Genomic DNA, 20,366 nt, shown 5'->3' with positions numbered 1-20,366 from the left:
GCCTAATACGATTATAGAGATTCATATCAATATTTAAGCAACAACAGCACAACAATAAAATTTCAAAGGATTACTAATGATACAGAATAAAGAAGTCATTTTTTACTATTTTATTATTACTAGGTCAATTCTGAAGTTTGAAAAGACCCACAAATGCAGACTGACCACTACCACACCATCAAATCATGACTCATTTATGTAAAAGCAGTTGCTACTGGGTCGTTAACACAACTCTCACTAACCTCCCTGGCTCTTACAGCTGATGGGTGGGTCATTTTGACTTGAGGTCTTCCATAAGCAGAGAGCATGCTGTATGTATAAGATGGACAAACTACCTGCTTCTCTACTCCTGAGCAACACATGGAAAAAAAACAAGGGTTGTTCAAAAGCTGGAAATGTCCTGCAGAACTTCTCTGTACCATCCCACTTAAGGTGAAATGCATTACAAATCAAAAAGATATCAGATCTCACAAGAACACACAGAGCAAAACTACTTTCAAACACATATCCATATTTTAGTTCTCTCTCAACTTCTGCCTTAACTGGCAATGACAGCTATCAGTTTTCTTAAGTATCCATTTGAAAAAGGAGTATGTTGTGCTTTATAAAGGACACTTAATAAACTGAAAAAAAGGAAACAATGATGAGAAGCTGGCACCAAAAAATTATATCAAAGTAAGTATCTTAATGCCATTTAAAAAATCTAAAAAAAAATTTCTAGGGTCACATATAAAAGAGTGTATTTGATAAATTAAAATTATCCAATGATATTTTTTGCTCAGTTAAATACAATACAGACTGAAGTCTAAAAAACCTACACAAGAGAGGCAGATGCACACGCCTTCGTGTATTCTTTCTCTCTATAAAGCGCACATGTGCGCACACACACACACATACGTGTATGTGTAATACACATTTTAGTCAGGCACACATTCATATATAATTGCAACAAGATCTCCAACAAATGTTATATATATAAACATGTTGATTTACATTCATTTATTGTTATTAGATACTATCTAACATTGCCATTATATAATTATTATGTAATATACTATATAAATAAGATTTCCAGCTAATAAGCATTTGATATATAAATATGTATTATAATACATATATTTAAGTCAAGACACATATTCATATACTACAGAAATAAGATTTCCAACTAACAAGCACTATCTATAGTAATAATATCCCATGACCCATAATTTGCTGTGATTAAAGAACCAAAGTGGTTTTGGTCAACTAATAAATTCAAAAGCTAAGCACACATTCAGGGGGAAAGCAACTCCAAGAGATAAACTAAAATAAAACGGCCACTCAAAATAAGCAATGTATACAGGCCTTCTCTGGAGATCTTAATTTTTAAGACCTAAGGGAAGGCATATTCATAAGCCATACTGCAATGTTAAAATCTGACAAATTTCCAAGTACTGAAGAGCTGGGTGTCAAAATACTCAACTTAGTCACCAAGACAAATCGGGGTGATGGTATAAATGAGCAGATACTTGTTTACTTATGAAAAAATATATACGCTCCCATTATAATGTGGATATACTCGATGTTCACAATGCAGTAATTCTTTCAAACCTGCAAGCCTGTCAGTCCTAGTTGTAGCTCTGTGACTTTGAGAAAGTCACTTAGTATCATTAGGCCTCAGGTTCCTCATCTATCAAATAAAGCAACTAGATCAGTCTTTCCCAAACTGCAATGCACTCAACACTAATTAAAAAAAAAAAAAGCTACAGTGATTCCTAAATTAAACATGTAAACACTATATTAAATAAAATCAATATTGTCTTCAAGAACTTCTCAGCTTTTAACATGCTAATGTGTATTGTAAATAAGTGGATGGGGTATTCAGTTTTTTCCAAATTTAAATTATCATAGGTTATTTAGTTTTGAACTACAATTCCTGGGATATGTGTTCTGCAGAATACACTTTGGGTAAGCACTCTAACAAATAATTTCTATGTTCTCTTCTAGGTATGAAGTTCATTCTACATTCCAGAGGGGGGGAAAAGTGATCCAGTTTACCTAGTTTTAGTCACCCCATTTTCAAACAAAGTGTCAGCAAACATACTCAAGCAGTTATGAAAGAATAAAAGGAGAGTGATTCAATTTTCTCCTCCCTTTTGACCCACATTTCAGGCTTGAGGAAGAGGTGCTAGGAAATAGTGAACTATAAGAAAGTTTTAGTATCCTTCACATATCAAAGGTAATTTTATTAATTTCTATAAACTAATAACATGTATTGAACTCCTCAGAGAATAGAATGTTTTTGGTATACTTTTATTTTTAAAATGTGTTTATTCTGAGAATTACAAATGTTACAAATGCATTTATTGAATTTTAAATGAACTTAATTTTTTCCCTCTTTTCTACAAATGGTGTTGTACTATACTCAACCTGGTGGAATCTAGCTTTACACTTTTTGCCAAATTACGTGACACCTATACTTTATCATGGGAACATTACAGCAAATGTTATACGTCAGTTTACTTCTTGAGGAAGGGTAACTAATTCTCATGCAGGACACTGGAATTGGAAGAATATGGGGCTGGGAAAAATAAAAATGAATGAGAGGCTCAGTCCTGTGATGGCTGGTATCACTGGTGGAAAAAAACATTTCTGCCTCAAAGTCCAAAGATGCTCTGAATTCCACTGTATGTCAAAAATCCCTCCAGTTAAGTACAACTACTATTATCACTTTCATTTCCGCCTTTGAATCTTGGACCCAAGAAACCTGAAGTGACATGAAAATAAGTCATGCTGCCTGAAGCATTGTTTTTACACTTGAGAGCTGTACTGAGGTGTCTGTCTTCAACATATAGAACTGTAATGATCAGAAACTATACTTGTACAAATAACAATTTTCCTAAATTTGAGGGTTGGGAAGAAGTGTCTACAAGTTTATTTCTGTATACTGTGCATTTGCTCTGGCATGAGAGAAAGCTGCCTCATTTTATTCAGTCTTACATTGCAGAATTCAGAATTGCTCTGTGGCATTTTCAGTTTTAAAGCAACTCAGCTGCGCTTGATGCATGCCTACAGTGTTCTTTTTAAAGTACATATGGCAAATATTTGAATATTAGTTGTGAATCTCTAGCTTTATTAGAATTCTTATTAAACATTCTGACCACAACGCTTATGAATCTTAATTTTCATGATAAACTTTGTAAGTAGGGTTAGTCAAGGAAATCTCCAATATCAGCCAATTCCTTTCCGCTGTGTTCTGAGAACTCCAGCAAACCCTCAAAGTGAGAGGCTAAGTGCAGAACTAGTTTGGCTATCAACACAAGTGTTTGAAATGTACTGGCAGATCGTGAATGAATGATCCAACTGAATAATTTAGAGGAAGAAAAGTGAGGACTGGGGAAGGCAGCAAGACTAGAGAACTTGGACCTGAATGTACTGGTTCCAGCTCCGTCACTCTGGCATCACCAGGCCTGTTTCCTAACAAAGGCCAAACTTTATCTAAGACATTATAATTGACCATAAATGAATTTTAAAAACTTGTAAATTTTTCCAAGCGTCAATCTTTTTTTTTGGGGGGGGGGGGCGTGTAACAAGCAGATTGATGCCATTTCATCATGCCATTTCATAATTGTACATGTTTGCATATGCTATTCTTTATACCAAAAATATCCCCTGAGGCTGGCTGACTTCAAGGCCTACTTTCTTAACATACTAAGCAGTACTGACTCTTCTCATCTGTAAAATGGGGGTAATAAAATATCTATCTCACAGGACTGCTTAAGGACCAATAAGCCACAAAATGCAGTAAGATTTGCAACAAACTTTAACCTAGACTTAGTATCACCTCTCCCTCACACACCAAAATATAAAACAACCCAGTAAAAAAACTGACCAAAGACATAACAGGTATTTTACAGAAGAGGAGATAAAAATGATAAATACACTGTGGTAGCCAGTCTCCTAAGATGGTCTGAAACAATTGTCCCTACTGGTATATACTGGCATCTTCTCCCTTGACTCAGAGATTGGCCTGGCAACTTCCTCTCTCAGGCCACTCTTTCTTAGCACCCAGCCACCATGCTGTGAGGCAGTCCTAGCAGCCCCCCGTGAAGGAGTCAAAAAAGAAAAAACCCAGCTGACCTCCCAATCAAGACTCCAAATGACTCCCAGCCGTCCACAGCCCAGCCATTCTAGCCCCGGCTGACTGCAGCCTGTTGAGCCTCCGATGACTATAATCATCCCAGCACCAAAGCTGAAGCAGAAGAACCTCCCACTCAACATACAGATTGCAAAATAATGAAATGCTGTTTTGTCACTAAGTTTTGGGTGGTGTTTTATATTTTTATAAACAACTGAAACATACTATGACAAAATTCCCAGGTATATACCCTAGCAAACATGTACACATATGCATCAGAATATATAGTTTTTAATGTTCACAGTAGCATTATTTATTCATAAAAGCAAAAAACAGGAAACCCAAATGTTAATCAACTAGAAAATGTATAAATGCAAGTCAGAGAAGCTTATATGTAGGATACTATTTTTTAAAGCTCCAAACAAAGCAAAACTTAGCAATATACTGTCTAGAAATACACACATGAACTGTTTTTTTTTTTTTCTCCAAAGGAAATGTTAAATAGAACTCAGGATGATTGTTTCCTAGTGTGAAGAGGAAAACCAGGAAGATAGGTTAGTCACTAATGAAGTGACTCATTTTTAACAACCTTCAAAAAATATCCTTATATTTAAAAAGATTTTAGTTGCGCCTCAATTTCATTTTTCTACTTTGAACAAATGACTGGACTTTACACAGTTTTCTTTTTTTATTAATAAATTTATTTATTTATTTTTGGCTGCGTTGGGTCTTTGTTGCTACGCGTGGGCTTTCTCTAGTTGCTGTGAGTGGGGGCTGCTCTTCGTTGTGGTGTGCGGGCTTCTCATTGCAGTGGCTTCTCTTGTTGCGGAGCATGGCCACTAGGCACACGGGCTTCACTAGTTGTGGCACGTGGGCTCAGTAGTTGTGGCTTGCGAGCTCCAGAGTGCAGGCTCAGTAGTTGTGGCACATGGGCTTAGTTGCTCCACAGCATGTGGGATCTTCCCAGACCAGGGATCGAACCCGCGTCCCCTGCATTGGCAGGCAGATTCTTAACCACTGCGCCACCAGAGAAGTCCCTTTACACAGTTTTAAGATTACAGTTCATCTGCTGCACGTTGTTTCATTATCCTGTTCTTTCTAATGTCAGAAAGCTGCTTAGCATATTAAAACAAAAGTCTTCTTTAGCTAACTAGAATAAAAATATTAGGATTGAGATTAAACTTCCATGAAGCAAGTTCATTAAATTTTTAAATTTAACATATTCAATATTTTAATTGTCAATTTATTCAACAAACCCTACTCACTATGACAGATTTTTTTAAAGGCACACTGATGGATGAAGGCTAAAAAAAAAACATTTTTAAGCAAAAACATCTTGTGAGATCATTACAGCACATCAGGTTTAGGACTCACAGGAATGCTGCTATTATTACATGGAATAATACTATAATTAAAGAGCTGATTAGTCATTTTGTTAGAGCTCAATCCATAGTAAAAGAAGATAAATATATATCTTGGTTTATTTAACTCTTAAGATCTACAATATTCAATGATCCTCCCAATGACTAGACATAGACAAAACTATTTCCACTGCAGACACTTTAATGGAGACAAGCAACTTACTTCATCCCTAGTGAGTAGTTTTATTTAGTATCCTTCAACCTCTTATGGTAAAGTTTAAATGAGATCAGAGCTGGGATGGCTTCCTAAAATGTTGCTTCATTTCCATATAAATTACCCATTATCATAAAGTTAAGAGCCAAGAAACTAAATGGATCATTAATCTAATCCCACCCAAACTCATCATTTGTATGATTTAGTATATTCTAACTAGTGCCTGTGTATACAATGATCATTTCTATTCTTCCACATTAAGATATTATTTCTCATGTTCAAACAAAATGCCAGCTTGTGAATTTTACTTCTGTTGCTGATATCTTTTTTCATTTATCATCTCAAAAGTTAACAACACTGGAACTTTTATCATTCATATGGTTATTGGATATTAACTTGTCTGTCTTTTCTTATTCAATGTTCCTTAACTAGTGAGTTGAAACTTGAGACAGAACTTTTACTCAAGAGTTGTTTGTATTTGGAAGAAATACTTCTGTAACTAAAATCTCCCTCCCTTAAAGTTCTTCCTAAGGTATCCATCTATCCAACTAGCCATCTCTCAATTGCTGATGGCAATCACTGATGCTCACATAAACTACTTCTATAAGCATTATCACCTCCTTTCTTCAACTCTTTTCTTCTTAAGATTAAAATGACACTTTTATTGAGAGCAAGATTTTGATGTTCACTATAAGAGGTTCACCATAGCAATTCCAGTGTGTGTGTAGGGGCTGGGGGTGGGTGGTGTTTTTCAACACCACCAAGCAATTCTCTGACACCATCTGCGTGTTCTACAATTCAACTGACACTATCTACCTGGAGAGAGCATCAGATCCCACAGGTTAAGGGCTCAGTCCTGCAAGACTGTGCACCCCATCAACTTCAGATGCCAATCACAAGTCCAGGTTGTCACCTGTGCTTCTAACCAACTGGCTACAGATGGGAGGTCCAAGAATCCCTTGGGTTGGATTAATATACTAATATACTAGCTCACAAAATTCAAAGAAATATTTCGTTAAGTAGATCACCGGTTTATTATAAAAGGGTAGAACTCAGGAACAGCCAGATGGAAGAGATGGTATGTGGGAAGGGGTGCAGAGCTTCCATGTCCTCTCCGAACCCACCACTCTTTCTCTCAATCTCCACATGTTCACCAACCTAGAAGCTCTCCAAACTCTGATCCTTTTGGTTTTTATGGAGACTCCATTACATAGTCATGATTGATTAAATTATTAGCCACTGGCGATTCCAGTGATTAAATCACTTCCAGCTCCTCTCCCCTCCCAGAAGTCAGGGGGTGGGACTGAAAGCTCCAACCCTCTAATAACCAGGGTTGGCTCCACTGGCAACCATCTCCGATCCTTAGGTGACCCAGGGACTTTCCAAAAGTCACTCATTAACATAACAAAAGACACCTTTAAAGCTCTCAACATTTAGGAAACTCCAAGGGGATTTAGACCAAATATGTACTTCCTATTATAAATCACAACATCCCAACTACACATATGATTTTCCCAACAGCACAGTCAAGTCCAAGGTTTATCAAGGTATTACACAATAAGCACTTCCTGTACTATTACTATCATCACCAAAACATAAAATGTGGTTATCATTAAGGATAAAGGATCCATGTATATAAATTGAACACTCACTAAGTTCCCAATATAATGTAGATATTCTGGGAAGAAAATTTTCTTAAGGATCTTCCGTTTGTCTTTCTATAGTAACAGTAACAATAAATTGCTGTTATTATTATTCATTAGAGGGGGAAATGAGCACCATATCACCACAACAGTATCTCACCAATTTAGGCAAAGAACGAATAATAACTTCATCTCCTTGAGTATTTTTACATTACACGTGTTAAAATCTTCTTCAAAATGGCTCTGGCCTATTTAGTTAAATGAACAGTCATAAAATTTAACTGAAGTAAGTCTATTTTATACTGGGATTAATAAAACTTGTACCTATACCTCACGTAAAGCAGATAAGCTATAGTGGATTGTTATTTCTGAAAGAAGTATGCTGGGCATGTTTCCTAATAGTTAATACATTTCAGAAAAATATCCCTACTTCCCTGAAGAAGTCACACAAGAGGAATACTAGAGGTGTTAAAATAGCTTAAATCATTAAGTTGGACCATTATCCAAACAGAGCCTAATTCAAAGTTTCTCTCTGGCATGTATTACATGGGATTTGGGGGAGAAAGGGTAATAAGTATATCTTCCTTATGATACTTGATTTAAATTTTAAGTTTGAATTCTTTAGAAATATTGATTGACTACATTGGAAGTTTGAAGAAAGACAGTCCTAGATTTAAATTCTTCTTCAACTAATAATGAATTAACCATACAGTCTTTTATTTGTTCACAAACGAAATCAACTGTTATCCATTCAAGTAGCATGGGTTCCATACTAATGCACAGCAGAAAAATACCACCGAATTTGATCAAAATCATTCTGACCAACAGATAGAAATGCATTAGAAGCATTCATGTTTATTTCACTTAAGAACTGCTTTCTAATTAAAAGCTCATAAGCTGGAATCACGTTTCCAATAGTATCTTTAAATCACTTGCTAATATATAATGACAAATTCTCATATCCTAATAGATTCTAAGTTCCTACCTAAAGATCAATGACCTTTTACCATTCTCTGAATACAACTTTTTATCCCCTCAAGACAGTTTCTAAAAGGATCTTACTACTATCATAACCTCTCCCATTCTTCCTGAAGACTAAGACAACTACTAAATCAATAGAGATAAAGATATTGAGATGGGCTGGGACCTGGGACCCTTTACTGCAGTGCTTGCACCTGGACAAACATCTCCTGGAGCAAAAGAATACAAAGAAACTGTAAGGGACTAAAAATAACCGTGTGCATGCTCAGTTGGGGCAAATTATGAACAACATGATACAAAACAGCCAAAACCCAACTGCCATTTCTGAGGTGCCAGCACCAAAAGCAGGTACTGAGAATGATCCCTGCACACAGCATCACCAAGGGGGAAGGAAGACCCCCTAAGCCACCCCTCTGGCCCGACCCACCAATCGCCCCTACCATCACCCCTAAGGGACCAGCTCGCCCCCGCTCAGGGAGCAAGCAAGGGATCCCGTTACTTATTTTTGCTCCCTCCTGCTGCAGCACAAGTCCCAATAAAGTCTTGCCTGAATTCCTCGTCTGGCCTTGTATCCGTATCTACTGATTAAAGAGGCCTCGTATCAATTTATACTGATTGAAGAACCCAGGTCGCTATCAATATGGGAAAAGAACAGAAGTGGTGGCCAAGGAAGATTGGAAGAAAGCAACAGGAAAAACAACATTCAGAGAAAAGAAAGCTATTCAAGAGCCCATGATATCAACACAAACAAAATCACACACAACCGAGGGTCAACAGTCCTCTACAAAAATACCAATACATTAAACAGTCCAGTCTTAGGGTTTTCCTAAATTCCTGTAGTTCAGATCCCCTTTCAACACTCTCTTTCCTTCTTTCTTTCAAGAACTAACTACAGCAGCTCTTTTCCTTACATAAATTTTAATACACATTCTTTAAAACGAACAATAGTTGGTAAAAGCTACAGTTTAAAATCCAGTAATTTTGCATTTATGATTATTTGATTATCATTTGGCTCTTGAAAGTGATGTCTCCTCCCCGCCCCCATCCCCAACCCTCTTCTTTGCAGTCTCAGTGTCTGTTTAAAGATTAAATCTCTCTGGTCAGTTAGTACCTTTAAAACACTTGTCAAGGTTATCTAGAGACCAGGTTGACTAGAGCTCAGTGTTCAACCATGAGACAATCTTTTTATCTCAAGTGAAGAGAAGGATGCCTTCTCTTTCTAACAGATACTTCCTTCCTGCTGCAAAAGAGCAGGCAACCTCCTCGGTGGGTGAGAAGCCTGGTTAATCAAATTATTGCTGAACCTTATTATCCACATACACTCAACAACTCTTTGATCAGTGAAGATGAATCTTAAAAACAATGATGAGCAAAAAAAGCAAGACACAAAAGCCACAAGTGCATTTTTTCTAAAGTTTTTAAATAGGCAAAACTAAATTATATCATTTAGGAATGCACTCAGAATTATACCACCTAGGGGAAAAAGCAAGAATGTAATTATTGTAAAGTGTGTGGCGTGGAAGGGGATGGATTGAGAAAGTACACACCAAGAATTCTGAGGTCGTGGCAATTTTCTTGATGATGTGAGTGATGGTCACATGGGTGTTTATTTTATAATTAGTCATTACACTGTATATTAGGTTTAAATACTTTTCAGAATGTTTTATATTTCACCATTAAGTGAAAAAAATTTTTAAAGGCTGAAACTGAACATCTCACTGATAATAAAAAGCCTCTGTAGAATACATTTCTTTCCCCGTTTATGTAAATATTTAAGACATTTTCAAAGAATAACTCAAAAACGACAAGAGTGCTACCTTCCAATAACTCTGTACTCCATTATTTTTCCTGTGGATTACACAAGTAAGATCATATAATAATTTAGTTTAACAATAAAAACTTCCTAAATAGGGTGTATTTTTCTTTACAGGAGTTACTGGTGTTATAAGAATAAGCATGGGGCTCCCCTGGTGGCGCAGTGGTTGAGAGTCTGCCTGCCGGTGCAGGGGACACGGGTTCGAGCCCTGGTCTGGGAGGATCCCACGTGCCGCGGAGCAGCTGGGCCCGTGAGCCACAATTGCTGAGCCTGAGCGTCTGGAGCCTGTGCTCCGCAGGGAGAGGCCGCGATGGTGAGAGGCCTGCGCACCGCGATGAAGAGTGGTCCCCGCTTGCCGCAGCTAGAGAAAGCCCTCGCACAGAAACGAAGACCCAACACAGCCATAAAAAAAAAAAAAAAAAAAAAAAGTAAAAGTCTATTAAAAAAAAAAAAAGAATAAGCATGAACTGCTAAGACAGTAGATCTAAAAAGTTCTCATCACAAGAAAAAAAAATTGGGGGTAACTATGTTAAGGTGATAGATGTTAACTAGACTTACCCTGGTGATCATTTCAAAATGTATACAAATATTAAGTCATTATGTTGTATATCTGAAACTAATGTTATATGTCGACTCTACCTCAATTAAAAAAAAAAAAAGCATTATGGTCACAAGTGAGTTTCCAGCATGATTCTTTTCACCAACTCCACTCATCTGGCCAGCAACAAACAATAATTTAAGCTGCACATATACCGGCACTTTAGAAATTATGAATTACTATATTTTAATTTTTAAAATAGTATAGAAAACAGTATGTGCTGTAATATTATCTATCCATCTATCTATAGAAAGAGAGAGGAGTCCAATAATTTAAGTTTAAAAACCAAATTCACTTGAAGTCATTTGCAGGTTGGAGAGTTTCCTAGATAACATTAAAAAAAAGAACACCAGGGCTTCCCTGGTGGCACAGTGGTTGAGAGTCCGCCTGCCAATGCAGGGGACACGGGTTCGAGCCCTGGTCTGGGAAGATCCCACATGCCGCGGGGCAACTGGGCCCGTGAGCCACAACTACTGAGCCTGCGCGTCTGGAGCCTGTGCTCCGCAACAAGACAGGCCGCGATGGTGAGAGGCCTGCGCACCGCGATGAAGAGTGGCCCCCGCTTGCTGGAACTAGGGAAAGCCCTCGCGCAGAAACGAAGACCCAACGCAGCCAAAAATAAATAAATAAATTAAAAAAAAAAAAAAAAAAACACCCATAGTATGAAGAAAAATCTTTACCTGATAATAGCTAATAAACCTTCAAGGCATGAAAAAGAAATTAAAAGAAGCCCCAAAAGAAACATTACCAACTTGGTCATCAGCAAATCGCTAATACTTTACTAAGAGAAACAAAATTTCTTTATGTTTTTATGCATTAATATTTCCCTTGGGATAAGAATGAAGAAAAAATTAAGAATGAAGGAAAAAAGTCAAAAAATAAATGTTTGAAAAGTTAAACTACGGAAACTATTAACTCATGGAAATTACAGATAACTGATGCAGTTTTTAAAATCACTAGTTCTAAAGAAGTCAAACTTCACACAAAAGCTGTTTCCATGACTAAACTTGAATTGCCAACATCTCCCACACTGTCAATTTAAAGTGAATGGTAGGGACTTCCCTGGTGGTCCAGTGGCTAAGACTCCTTGCTCCCAAGGTAGGGTGCCCGGGTTCGATCCCTGGTCAGGAAACTAGATCCCACATGCCACAACTAAGAGTTTGCATGCCACAACCAAAGATCCCACATGCCACGGATTTGATGACCTAAGACCTGATGCAGCCAAATAAATAAATAAGTACTTTTTAAAAAAGTTATCTCTAAAAAAATAAATAAAGTGAATGGTAGACACTAACTTCCCCTCATCTTCTGAAGTAACAATTTTCAAACAACTTCTCAAAAACTTCCTCTAATGCAAACACAGGTGCAAAGAAAATAGAAAAGAATCTAGCCAAGCCACAACTGTACCACCTTAGAAAAAGTACTTCACCACTCTGGCAGTCAGCTTCTTCACCCAGAAAACAAGCCAATCCAACCAACATATACTCTAAAAGTACTTTAGACTATAGAATTCTGAGTCTACTCCAAAAGTTTAACTTCCACCCCATAATTCTCTTAACTCAAATGGCTTAATATTTCCAACCTCATTACTCTGAACTTTTAACGGACGAATGTAAATGAAAACAACATTCAGTTGGATTCAATCATCTTTCCCTCTCATTCAGCTATTCCCTTAAAAGCCCCTCTCTGAAAATTCCCTAGTCATTCAGGTATAACAACTTTAAGCCACCATCAACTCTTCTCTCTTCCCTACATCAAAACAAACAATTAGCAATCATCCAACTAATGAGTGTGGTTAGCTAGAGCAGGGACTGTGCCCGGGGCATTCTGATAGGTCAATGTGTTAAGACTTAAATCAGGGCTGCTGATTAAAAAACATTAAATTAAATGGAAGACACGTTCATTTAAGCCTGCCTTGGAGGCAGAGAATGCAATAAAAAGGACAAGATTTTGTAGGACAGGTGGAGACATAGATTTTGGAGAACAGGTGGACCTGTATTATTCAATCCTTGAAAGGAATACTGAATTGAAATATTTTTTATCTACAGAAATAAAAGATGTTACCTGATCTCTTCAATTCTAGGATCTAAAATCAAGTTATAAGACAAGGTAAAAACTAAGTATCTACCACCATTTAGAACATATGTTAAAGTTACCTTGCAATACTAAGTTCCAAAGAAAGAAAAAAAGTCACAGATGATATGGTCAACTTAGTGTACCAGCCACAATTTTCCAGAAATTTGTTTTCCTAAAAATAGTACAAACTTCTCCAACATAAAGACACCAACTTACATACAGGTTATACTCGAAAATATGTTTAAATGTCTTTCATTAAAAACTACGAAAGCACTTTTCCAAAGAAATAAAGCTCCAAATAGTAGTTAGGTTTCCTGGAATGTCTACAAATGCCAGTTAACCTACATTTATCAATACTAAAATATGAGAGCCTCAAGCAGTTGCTCCTATTTCTTCCAACCCTGACCTAACAAACTTTTTTTTTTTTAAATCTTATGGTATTGCCACTTTCTATCAATTTCTAAATCCTTGGAAATTATTCATGTAAGAAAAAGGTAAAGTAAGGACACAGAAACCTTCTCAGAAAAGAGTAAGAGGTTTAAAAACAAAAAATGTCCACCAGAAAAAGGTAAAGCAAATAAAGGGGTGAAGCTGCAGTAGCAGGTTAACCATTTAGATTTTTTCCCTTTCAATAGTATTAATTTGCCCATATAGTATAGTTGTGGGTCCTACATTATTTGAAAATGTTTTCCTGTCTTCCTATTTATTGTAGGGACTGACAGAAGCCACTTCTGCAATCATACATAAAACTCCATTAAGCATTCCATGTGGATAAAACATGGCAAAGAAAGAGCATAAGACTCATCACAGTAAGCAACAGGCTGACCAATAAAAGGCTTCTAATAATTCAAAAGAGTTTAGGAGTTCCACATAAACTAAATCTAATAAAACCAACATCAGTATCTTTCTAACAACTTCAGAGCTTCTCCTGAGACACCAGATTCAACAAAGTCATTTAACAGACGTGGGCTAATGCAATGACTTATGATGTAGGTTAGGTAAGTTACTAACCAAAACCTAGGATGATTGAATCTCGTTCTAACCTGCACCCCAATCAAAGACGATATATAAACAGTATTTATACTCATTATATTCAAGTATTATAGAAAATAAATGCTACCCGGAAATAAGAGCTCCTCTTTATCATGGAGTTCAGGAACAAAGATGACATTCTTTACATTACAGTGAACAGTACACTACCGGTATCCTACAAGTAAGATTTAAAAACAGTAATGGACAGATAAAAAGATATGATAAAGCAAATAAAGTAAATACTAACTGTAGAATCCACATGTTCAGTATGAGTGTTCACTGTAAAAATCTTTCAACTTTTCTGTATGCTTGAAAATTTTCATAACAATTAGCATTATACAGGTCTATTGAATTGTAGGGTGCTTTATAATTCAAGTTAACTGCAATATTGTCTTTCTCTAATAGCACTAAGTTTGCAAAGTAAACAAATTGAGGAAAAAAATATGATTCAGTCACTGGAGAATATTAATCTTTCCGTTATTTCTGAGAGCACATATGCACTGATTAATAAGATATCACGATGAAGAGAACTTTTAACATTTTCTCTCATACCCCAAAGCACCCAAAACTTACTGAGAGCATAAAAATCAGAGATAGACCATAGACAGACTAGTAAGTTTCCTCATATTCATAATAACTGGGTCAGAGCATATAATGCAATTCCTTATTCTAAGTTTCTACGACCAACGTTGTCTTTATGCAAACTACTCATGGCAGTATGTGGTGTGCAGTATTATTCAAGTTAGCCCTCAATGCATGAATACTCTAAAGAAAGAAAAAGTTCCAAAGTGGTTGCTGACAGAGCCTAACTCCCCCAGGACATGCCTCAGGAAACCCAGGATTACTACCTATAGGAGCCACCACACTCACCCAATGGGAGCAGGTCCAATCCCATCATCCAACCCAGCAGCTCAAGGCACTCCTTGCACCTCCTCCCTGAGTGTTCGTATAACGTAGAATGATCTCAAGAGCTCAAGGCTAGAAAAGTTTTAAATTACAATGAAATCAGTGACAGTATACAGTAAGTCCCCTACATACAAATGAACAAGTTCCGTTCCAAGAGCACGTAAGTAAGTCACATTTGTTCCTGAGTCCAACAAAGTTAGCCTAGGTACCCAGCTAGGTACCCAGCTAACACAATCAGCTACATAGTACTGTACTGTAATAGGTTTATAATACTTTTCACACAAATAATACATAAAAAACAAACACAAAAAATATAGAAAACATTTTTAATCTTACAGTACAGTTCCTTTAAAAGTACAGTAGTACAGTACAACAGCTGGCATACAGGGGCACGTTCCCATCTTTGAAAGTTCCCAACTTGAAGGTTCGTATGTAGGGACTTAATGTACCTGTTCTGAAGTGCATTTGGACTGCTGTTGCTAATGATTCCATAAAGTGCCTTTTTACGATTGAGGGATGTTTCTGATCTAAAATTTGTTTTATTACCCATTTTGTCTTCTTCAGAACTGAGGTCAATAGCCTCTTTTTGTCATCTGCAAAGTGAAGAAAAACATGGAGACCTCAAAGTACAGGAAGTACCCCCAACTTACAAACAGCTTATGTTCCAAAGGTTTATCACTCCTTTGAAAACATGTTTGTACTAATTAACCTATTTATACCATAGTTTCTATGAAAAATTGCATCCCAAGTTTCAACTCTAAATTGCAGCTTTCTGCCCTGCGAAAAGGCATCTGCTGCCCTTTTACAGCTAACTGCAGCCAAAACTCAAGGCTCAGAGAATTCTTCTTCTAGGGGTCCAAGGAGAACCCCCTACAACCTGTACAGGCAGGGAAAAATGCAACTCTTTTATAGGGAGCTTTTCCATTGTCTCTGTGGGAAAAGCTACCACAATTTAACAAGATAATGGTTATGGGAAAAGCACCTGGTTAATATGAAAGTATTAATAGTTACAACAAAAATAAGTAGAAACTACATTCTGCTCCAGATAAAAAGAAGATAAAATTAGGTGCTGTTAAACTAGTTGGTCAACCAAATGTTTGCCAAGTACAGACAACAAATTCTCAAACTGTGTCCTCATGTTTGATCAAGTCAACTGATAAGGGAGGAAATTACTAAAGTGAAGTGGTGAAGAGATCATTACCAAAAATGCGGCCAAGTTCTAAAAAAGTGCAGTGTATTTTAAAATTCAATAAATACTATTGAACATCACATACCAAACCTTGTAACAACTGGTAAGATTTATAAAATAACTTGAATGACAAACTTAAAAAACAAGTATAACTTTGTGACAATGAGTCACCTTTGGCAGCTAACTAGAGTCTTACTTACGCAATTTAAGTACTAATGTTAAAATTTACAGAAATAACTCACAATCAAACAGAGAAAGTAAACTTTTCACTAAAAAGATTTCAGAATTGAAGCCAGTACAGAGACATGAGAAAAAGGGATCAGGAAAGGCCAGAATAAATTGGTTTGTGGATACACAACCTGAGAGGAACATTTAAACATTATTAAAGGTTCATGTTACTACTACATGTTAAAACAGTAATCCGAGAGACTCCCAAGATAGTATAACACTAGAATGTTTGTAGAATCAAAGTGCTGGTACTATTAGTAGCTTTGAAGGAAAACCACTTTAAAATCCAAATTTTTCAACAGGAATGGATTATAAAAATAAGATGCCTAACTGAGATCTTTGAACGACATGAAAAGAAAAACATAAGTGAGCAAACAAGGGATTTTTTTTTTGACGGAAAATTCTCTCATTAAGTCACCTGAATTATACTTAAGACATTAGATTTATACTGGCAAATCTCCATTCACAATAAAGGATAGGGACAATTCCTTTATTATAAAAGGCTATTTACTACTAGTCAGAATTACCTAACATTATGAACGTAAACGCTTAACCAGGAATATAATAAAACGTATATATTAAAACTACCAGTAAGCTGAAAACCTACATTAATAGGTCTTTAAGACCGAAGAGGTTTATATACCTTTAGATTAGAGTATATGAATTAAAATTCGAATTGTAGAATGTTATTCGTTCTACTAAAGGATGTTTCTGAAATGTGTTTTATACACAGAAAGACACAAACAAATTTTTGTGTGAGTAAAAAAGGGTTATGCTCTCCAAGCATATTCTTGAAACTAGAGAAGAAATCAACTTTTAATTTTTTGCCATATTGAAAAAAAAAAAACTTATCTGTGAAGCAACCCGATAAGACTTTTCATGATTATAATACTCATTTTAGTAGAAACTCTTTGGCTCACTTGATGCAGATTTCTAATCTTCCTTCAAAATTAGGAAAAATATCCATCATCTCATCATTCAGTTGTGAATTTTTCTGCAATCCTTAATTTAAGCCTCAATGTTAGTACTAAACATTATGCAGCCTTCTGTTTATAAAAATGATACTCTCCAGAAATATTATTCACAATTTTTGTTACCCGTAATGTTTGGTCAACCATGCACTTCTGCTCTTGTAAACTGAAAATACACAACTTTCTCTTTTTACACGTTCAGCAAAACATTAGCAGTTTTCATTTTCTGGTTTCAATTTCATTTTTATCTAATTTGCTTATGTGTTTCAAAGCTAAGACTAAGAAAACTCTGTCTAGTTCATAAGCATCACAGCAATTTATTTTCTTCTGTGATTCCAAGTAACACAGAAGTTGTTTTTTAAAAAAAATCAAACCTCTAAAATGGAATGGAAACGTTGCAATGGAAGCATGTCACAGCTGTTAACTGTCTACCTAAATTGGATTCTCCAGAAGTGGACCCCTCTGTTGTTCAACAGATGATGCACTACCAATTTTTCTATCTGTAACAGAACTTCAATTGGTATTTTAATATATGGGTAACTCACTCCCCCAAATATCTGTTATCCATATATTTAGTAACTCTCAAGAAGATTCTCTCTCTGTACTTCCAATGACAAATACCCTCAAGGTTAGTTGGGCCTAATTATAAGGAAGTAAGATGAACTCAAGGGTGATGGGTCAAGAAGATGAATTAAGTCAGTTTTAAAAGGCATAGACTAGGGCTAAAACAAAAAACAAAGAAAACTTAACCCAGGTTGGTCAAGTTGGAAAAAAAAAATTAAAGCACTCTTCCTATCTAAATAATTCACAGACCAGTAAATTAAGTTAGCTAAATTAGCTAGTGCTCTTTATGCGGTAATTTCCTAAAACATTCAGGTCAGTCCCTGATACCATGTGAAACTTCAGTATTACAATCTAGGGCTCCCCATCACTATGGAACTGTTTGTTCTCTAATCCACAAACCTTCCTGCAGAGACCAATAAAGGAACTAACGCAACGCCTTCGGATACTGTGCATAACATACTGAGGGTGACAGTTTGGCTCACAGAGTAATGAGCCTGCTCTAAAAAGTAGTCCAAGATAATTGTGGACCGGTGAGGTGCAGAGTGCACTTGAAGGCTTGAAAAAAAGCCACTCTTGAAAATATCTAACGTTAAGTAAGCGTCCCTAGCTTTCCGATCACTTTTAGGGATCTTATTTCCTTTCCTCCAACACCTTACTCCCTCGCTTTTTCCCTTCCCGTCTGAGAGCCAAGAGAAACACGGTAAAAGCGTGCAACTGCGAGGCTGCGCCGACGAGGCTCCTGCACATCTGGACTCACCTCCAACTGCAACAGGGCACCCCCTGGGCGAGCCCATCCCAACCAGACGAAAACGCGCGCGAGAAGCTGAGAGCAGGCGAGAGCCGCGGGCGGGGAGGCGGGTACTCCGCCGCCCGGCGCGGCGGGTCGGGCTCCGCGGGCCGAGGCGGCTGCGAAGAGAAGCGTTCGCCCTCCTGGGAGTCTGCAGACTCGCCCGACCCGGGTCAAGGTCCCGCTCGGGCCCCGACGCCCCGCCTCAAGCGGCGCAGAAGAAACTTCGCTTGCAGGCGGGGGCGCGCCCGAGCTCGGGACCAGTGGCGGGTCCGGGCAGAGCGCGGGGGGTGGGGGGGTTGGGGGGAGGGAGGCGCCGGTCCCGGGCCCGCGGCGGGGGAGGGGCGGCGGGCACTTACCACGGGTCGAACTCGTGGATGATGCTTTCGAAGCGGATGACGGCGAAGAGGCGCGAGCTAAAGCCGGCGAGCCAGGCCAGGAAGAGGATGGTGAAGGAGAGCAGCGACTGCCAGCCGGCCGGCTGCGACAGCCCCCCGGACAGCCCCGCGGGGGCCGGCTTCGGCGCCGCGCCGCTCGCCGCCTTGTGCGCGCACTGGGCCCCGGGCCCATGGTGGCCGTGCCGGCTGTTCCCCAGGGCCATGAGGCCGCTCCACGGGGATGAGTTGAGGGACGACTTGTGCTTGCTCTCCGGGGCCGAGGGCTCCGCCATGTTGTGCCCCGGCGGCGGGTCTCGCTCCGCTCCGCCGCCGCCGCCGCCTGGTCCGAGGGGTGCTGGGCGGGGACCCGCAGGAGGAGGAGGAGGAGGAGGAAGAAAGAGGAGGAGGAGGGAAGACAGCCGCGCGCGCCCGCCCTTAGCGCCGCGAGGCCGGGGGACAGGGGGTGGAGGCGGCGGCGGGGAGTCTCCGCCTCAGCAGCGGCCGCGACCGCCGCTCTCTCAACTCGGATGGCCCCTGCGCCCCTCTAGCCATCCGTCTTCCCAGTGCAGTTGCGGCAGCGGCGAAAGCCGACGGGACGAGGGCGCCAGAGAAAGAGCAGGAGCAGACGGAGGCGGCACCACGGCTCGGAGCAGCAATGACATTCCCCCCACAACGCCGCCCACCCCGCCGTGAGGAGCAGGAGGAGGAGTCCCCCGAAGTCCGGGCGGAGCTCAGGCTACCTCTGACTCCGCCCCCGACCCAACAGGAACTGGCCCCTACGCCTGTCACAATGCGACAGGTCCGTTAGGGGGCGGGCCCAGAACCGCGGTGCCGGCCAATGGGGGCGCGAGCTGGGGCGGGGCTTGGCACAACCGTTCTCCCCTCCCCCCTCCCGGCCTCGCGCCCGTTTGCCCGGAGCGGCCTGGCTGCGCGGTTACGGCTTCATTGTCAGTTGAAAGACGCAGTTTCGCGCGCCTGTATTGGCGGCCAGGAGGGGCGCTAGGCGGCTCCGCGCGTTGCTTGGAGCTGAGCCGGGCCAAGGGGGCGGGAGGTGGTCGAGGAGAGACGGGCGGCCTCCTTTAGAACCAGTTTAGGGGACGCAGGGAGCGCCGCGCCGACTGGCCTGGCGCTCGCGGGCGCTCCGCGGTCGTGACTTTTAACCCGCTTTGCGCGGAGCGCCCGTCACGTGACCGGGCGCGCAGGCGCGCAGTCCTAGTGCCCTGCGCGTGGGTCTGGCGCGTAGGGATCTGCCGCCTGGGCCTCCCCGCTTCTGGCGCAGCGAATCACCAGCCCGCGGCCGCCCCACGACCAGCCCAGCGAGCTGCGCCTGGCGGCCTGCCTCCGAGGTCCCGGGCGAGGGCACGTTTGCCGGCGCTGGGAACTCATCGGAGCCGGCAAACAAGCCTCTAGCTCGGGAACGACCCCGTGGGACAAGGGAAGTGCGACTTTCTCCGGCTTTTTTCACTTCTTGTATTTTCCTGATTGCAAAGATGACGTTTGTTCACT

At 39.8% G+C, this 20,366-nt stretch overlaps 1 protein-coding gene and 1 long non-coding RNA gene across 2 annotated transcripts in view; both read right to left on the bottom strand.

Moving 5' to 3' along the window:
• The window catches only part of STT3B (STT3 oligosaccharyltransferase complex catalytic subunit B), a 93,853-nt gene extending 74,266 nt beyond the window's left edge, over positions 1–19,587 (bottom strand). Inside the window, exon 1 of the mRNA XM_082411845.1 lies at positions 18,843–19,587. Within this exon, the coding sequence (XP_082267971.1) occupies positions 18,843–19,153 (311 nt within the window). The 5' untranslated portion in view covers positions 19,154–19,587. The remainder of the gene's footprint in view (positions 1–18,842) is intronic.
• Positions 711–11,075, bottom strand: LOC309637385. The gene is made up of 2 exons (XR_014250508.1): positions 10,601–11,075; positions 711–10,278 (listed from the first exon to the last, which is right to left on the bottom strand). It is a non-coding gene; the product is annotated as an uncharacterized lncRNA (long non-coding RNA).
• Positions 19,588–20,366: the final 779 nt, after the last annotated feature.

Source organism: Balaenoptera physalus (assembly GCF_965194825.1).
Source record: "Balaenoptera physalus genome assembly, chromosome: 11".
Taxonomy (NCBI): domain Eukaryota; kingdom Metazoa; phylum Chordata; class Mammalia; order Artiodactyla; family Balaenopteridae; genus Balaenoptera; species Balaenoptera physalus.
This window is presented reverse-complemented; position numbering and strand designations above follow the sequence as displayed.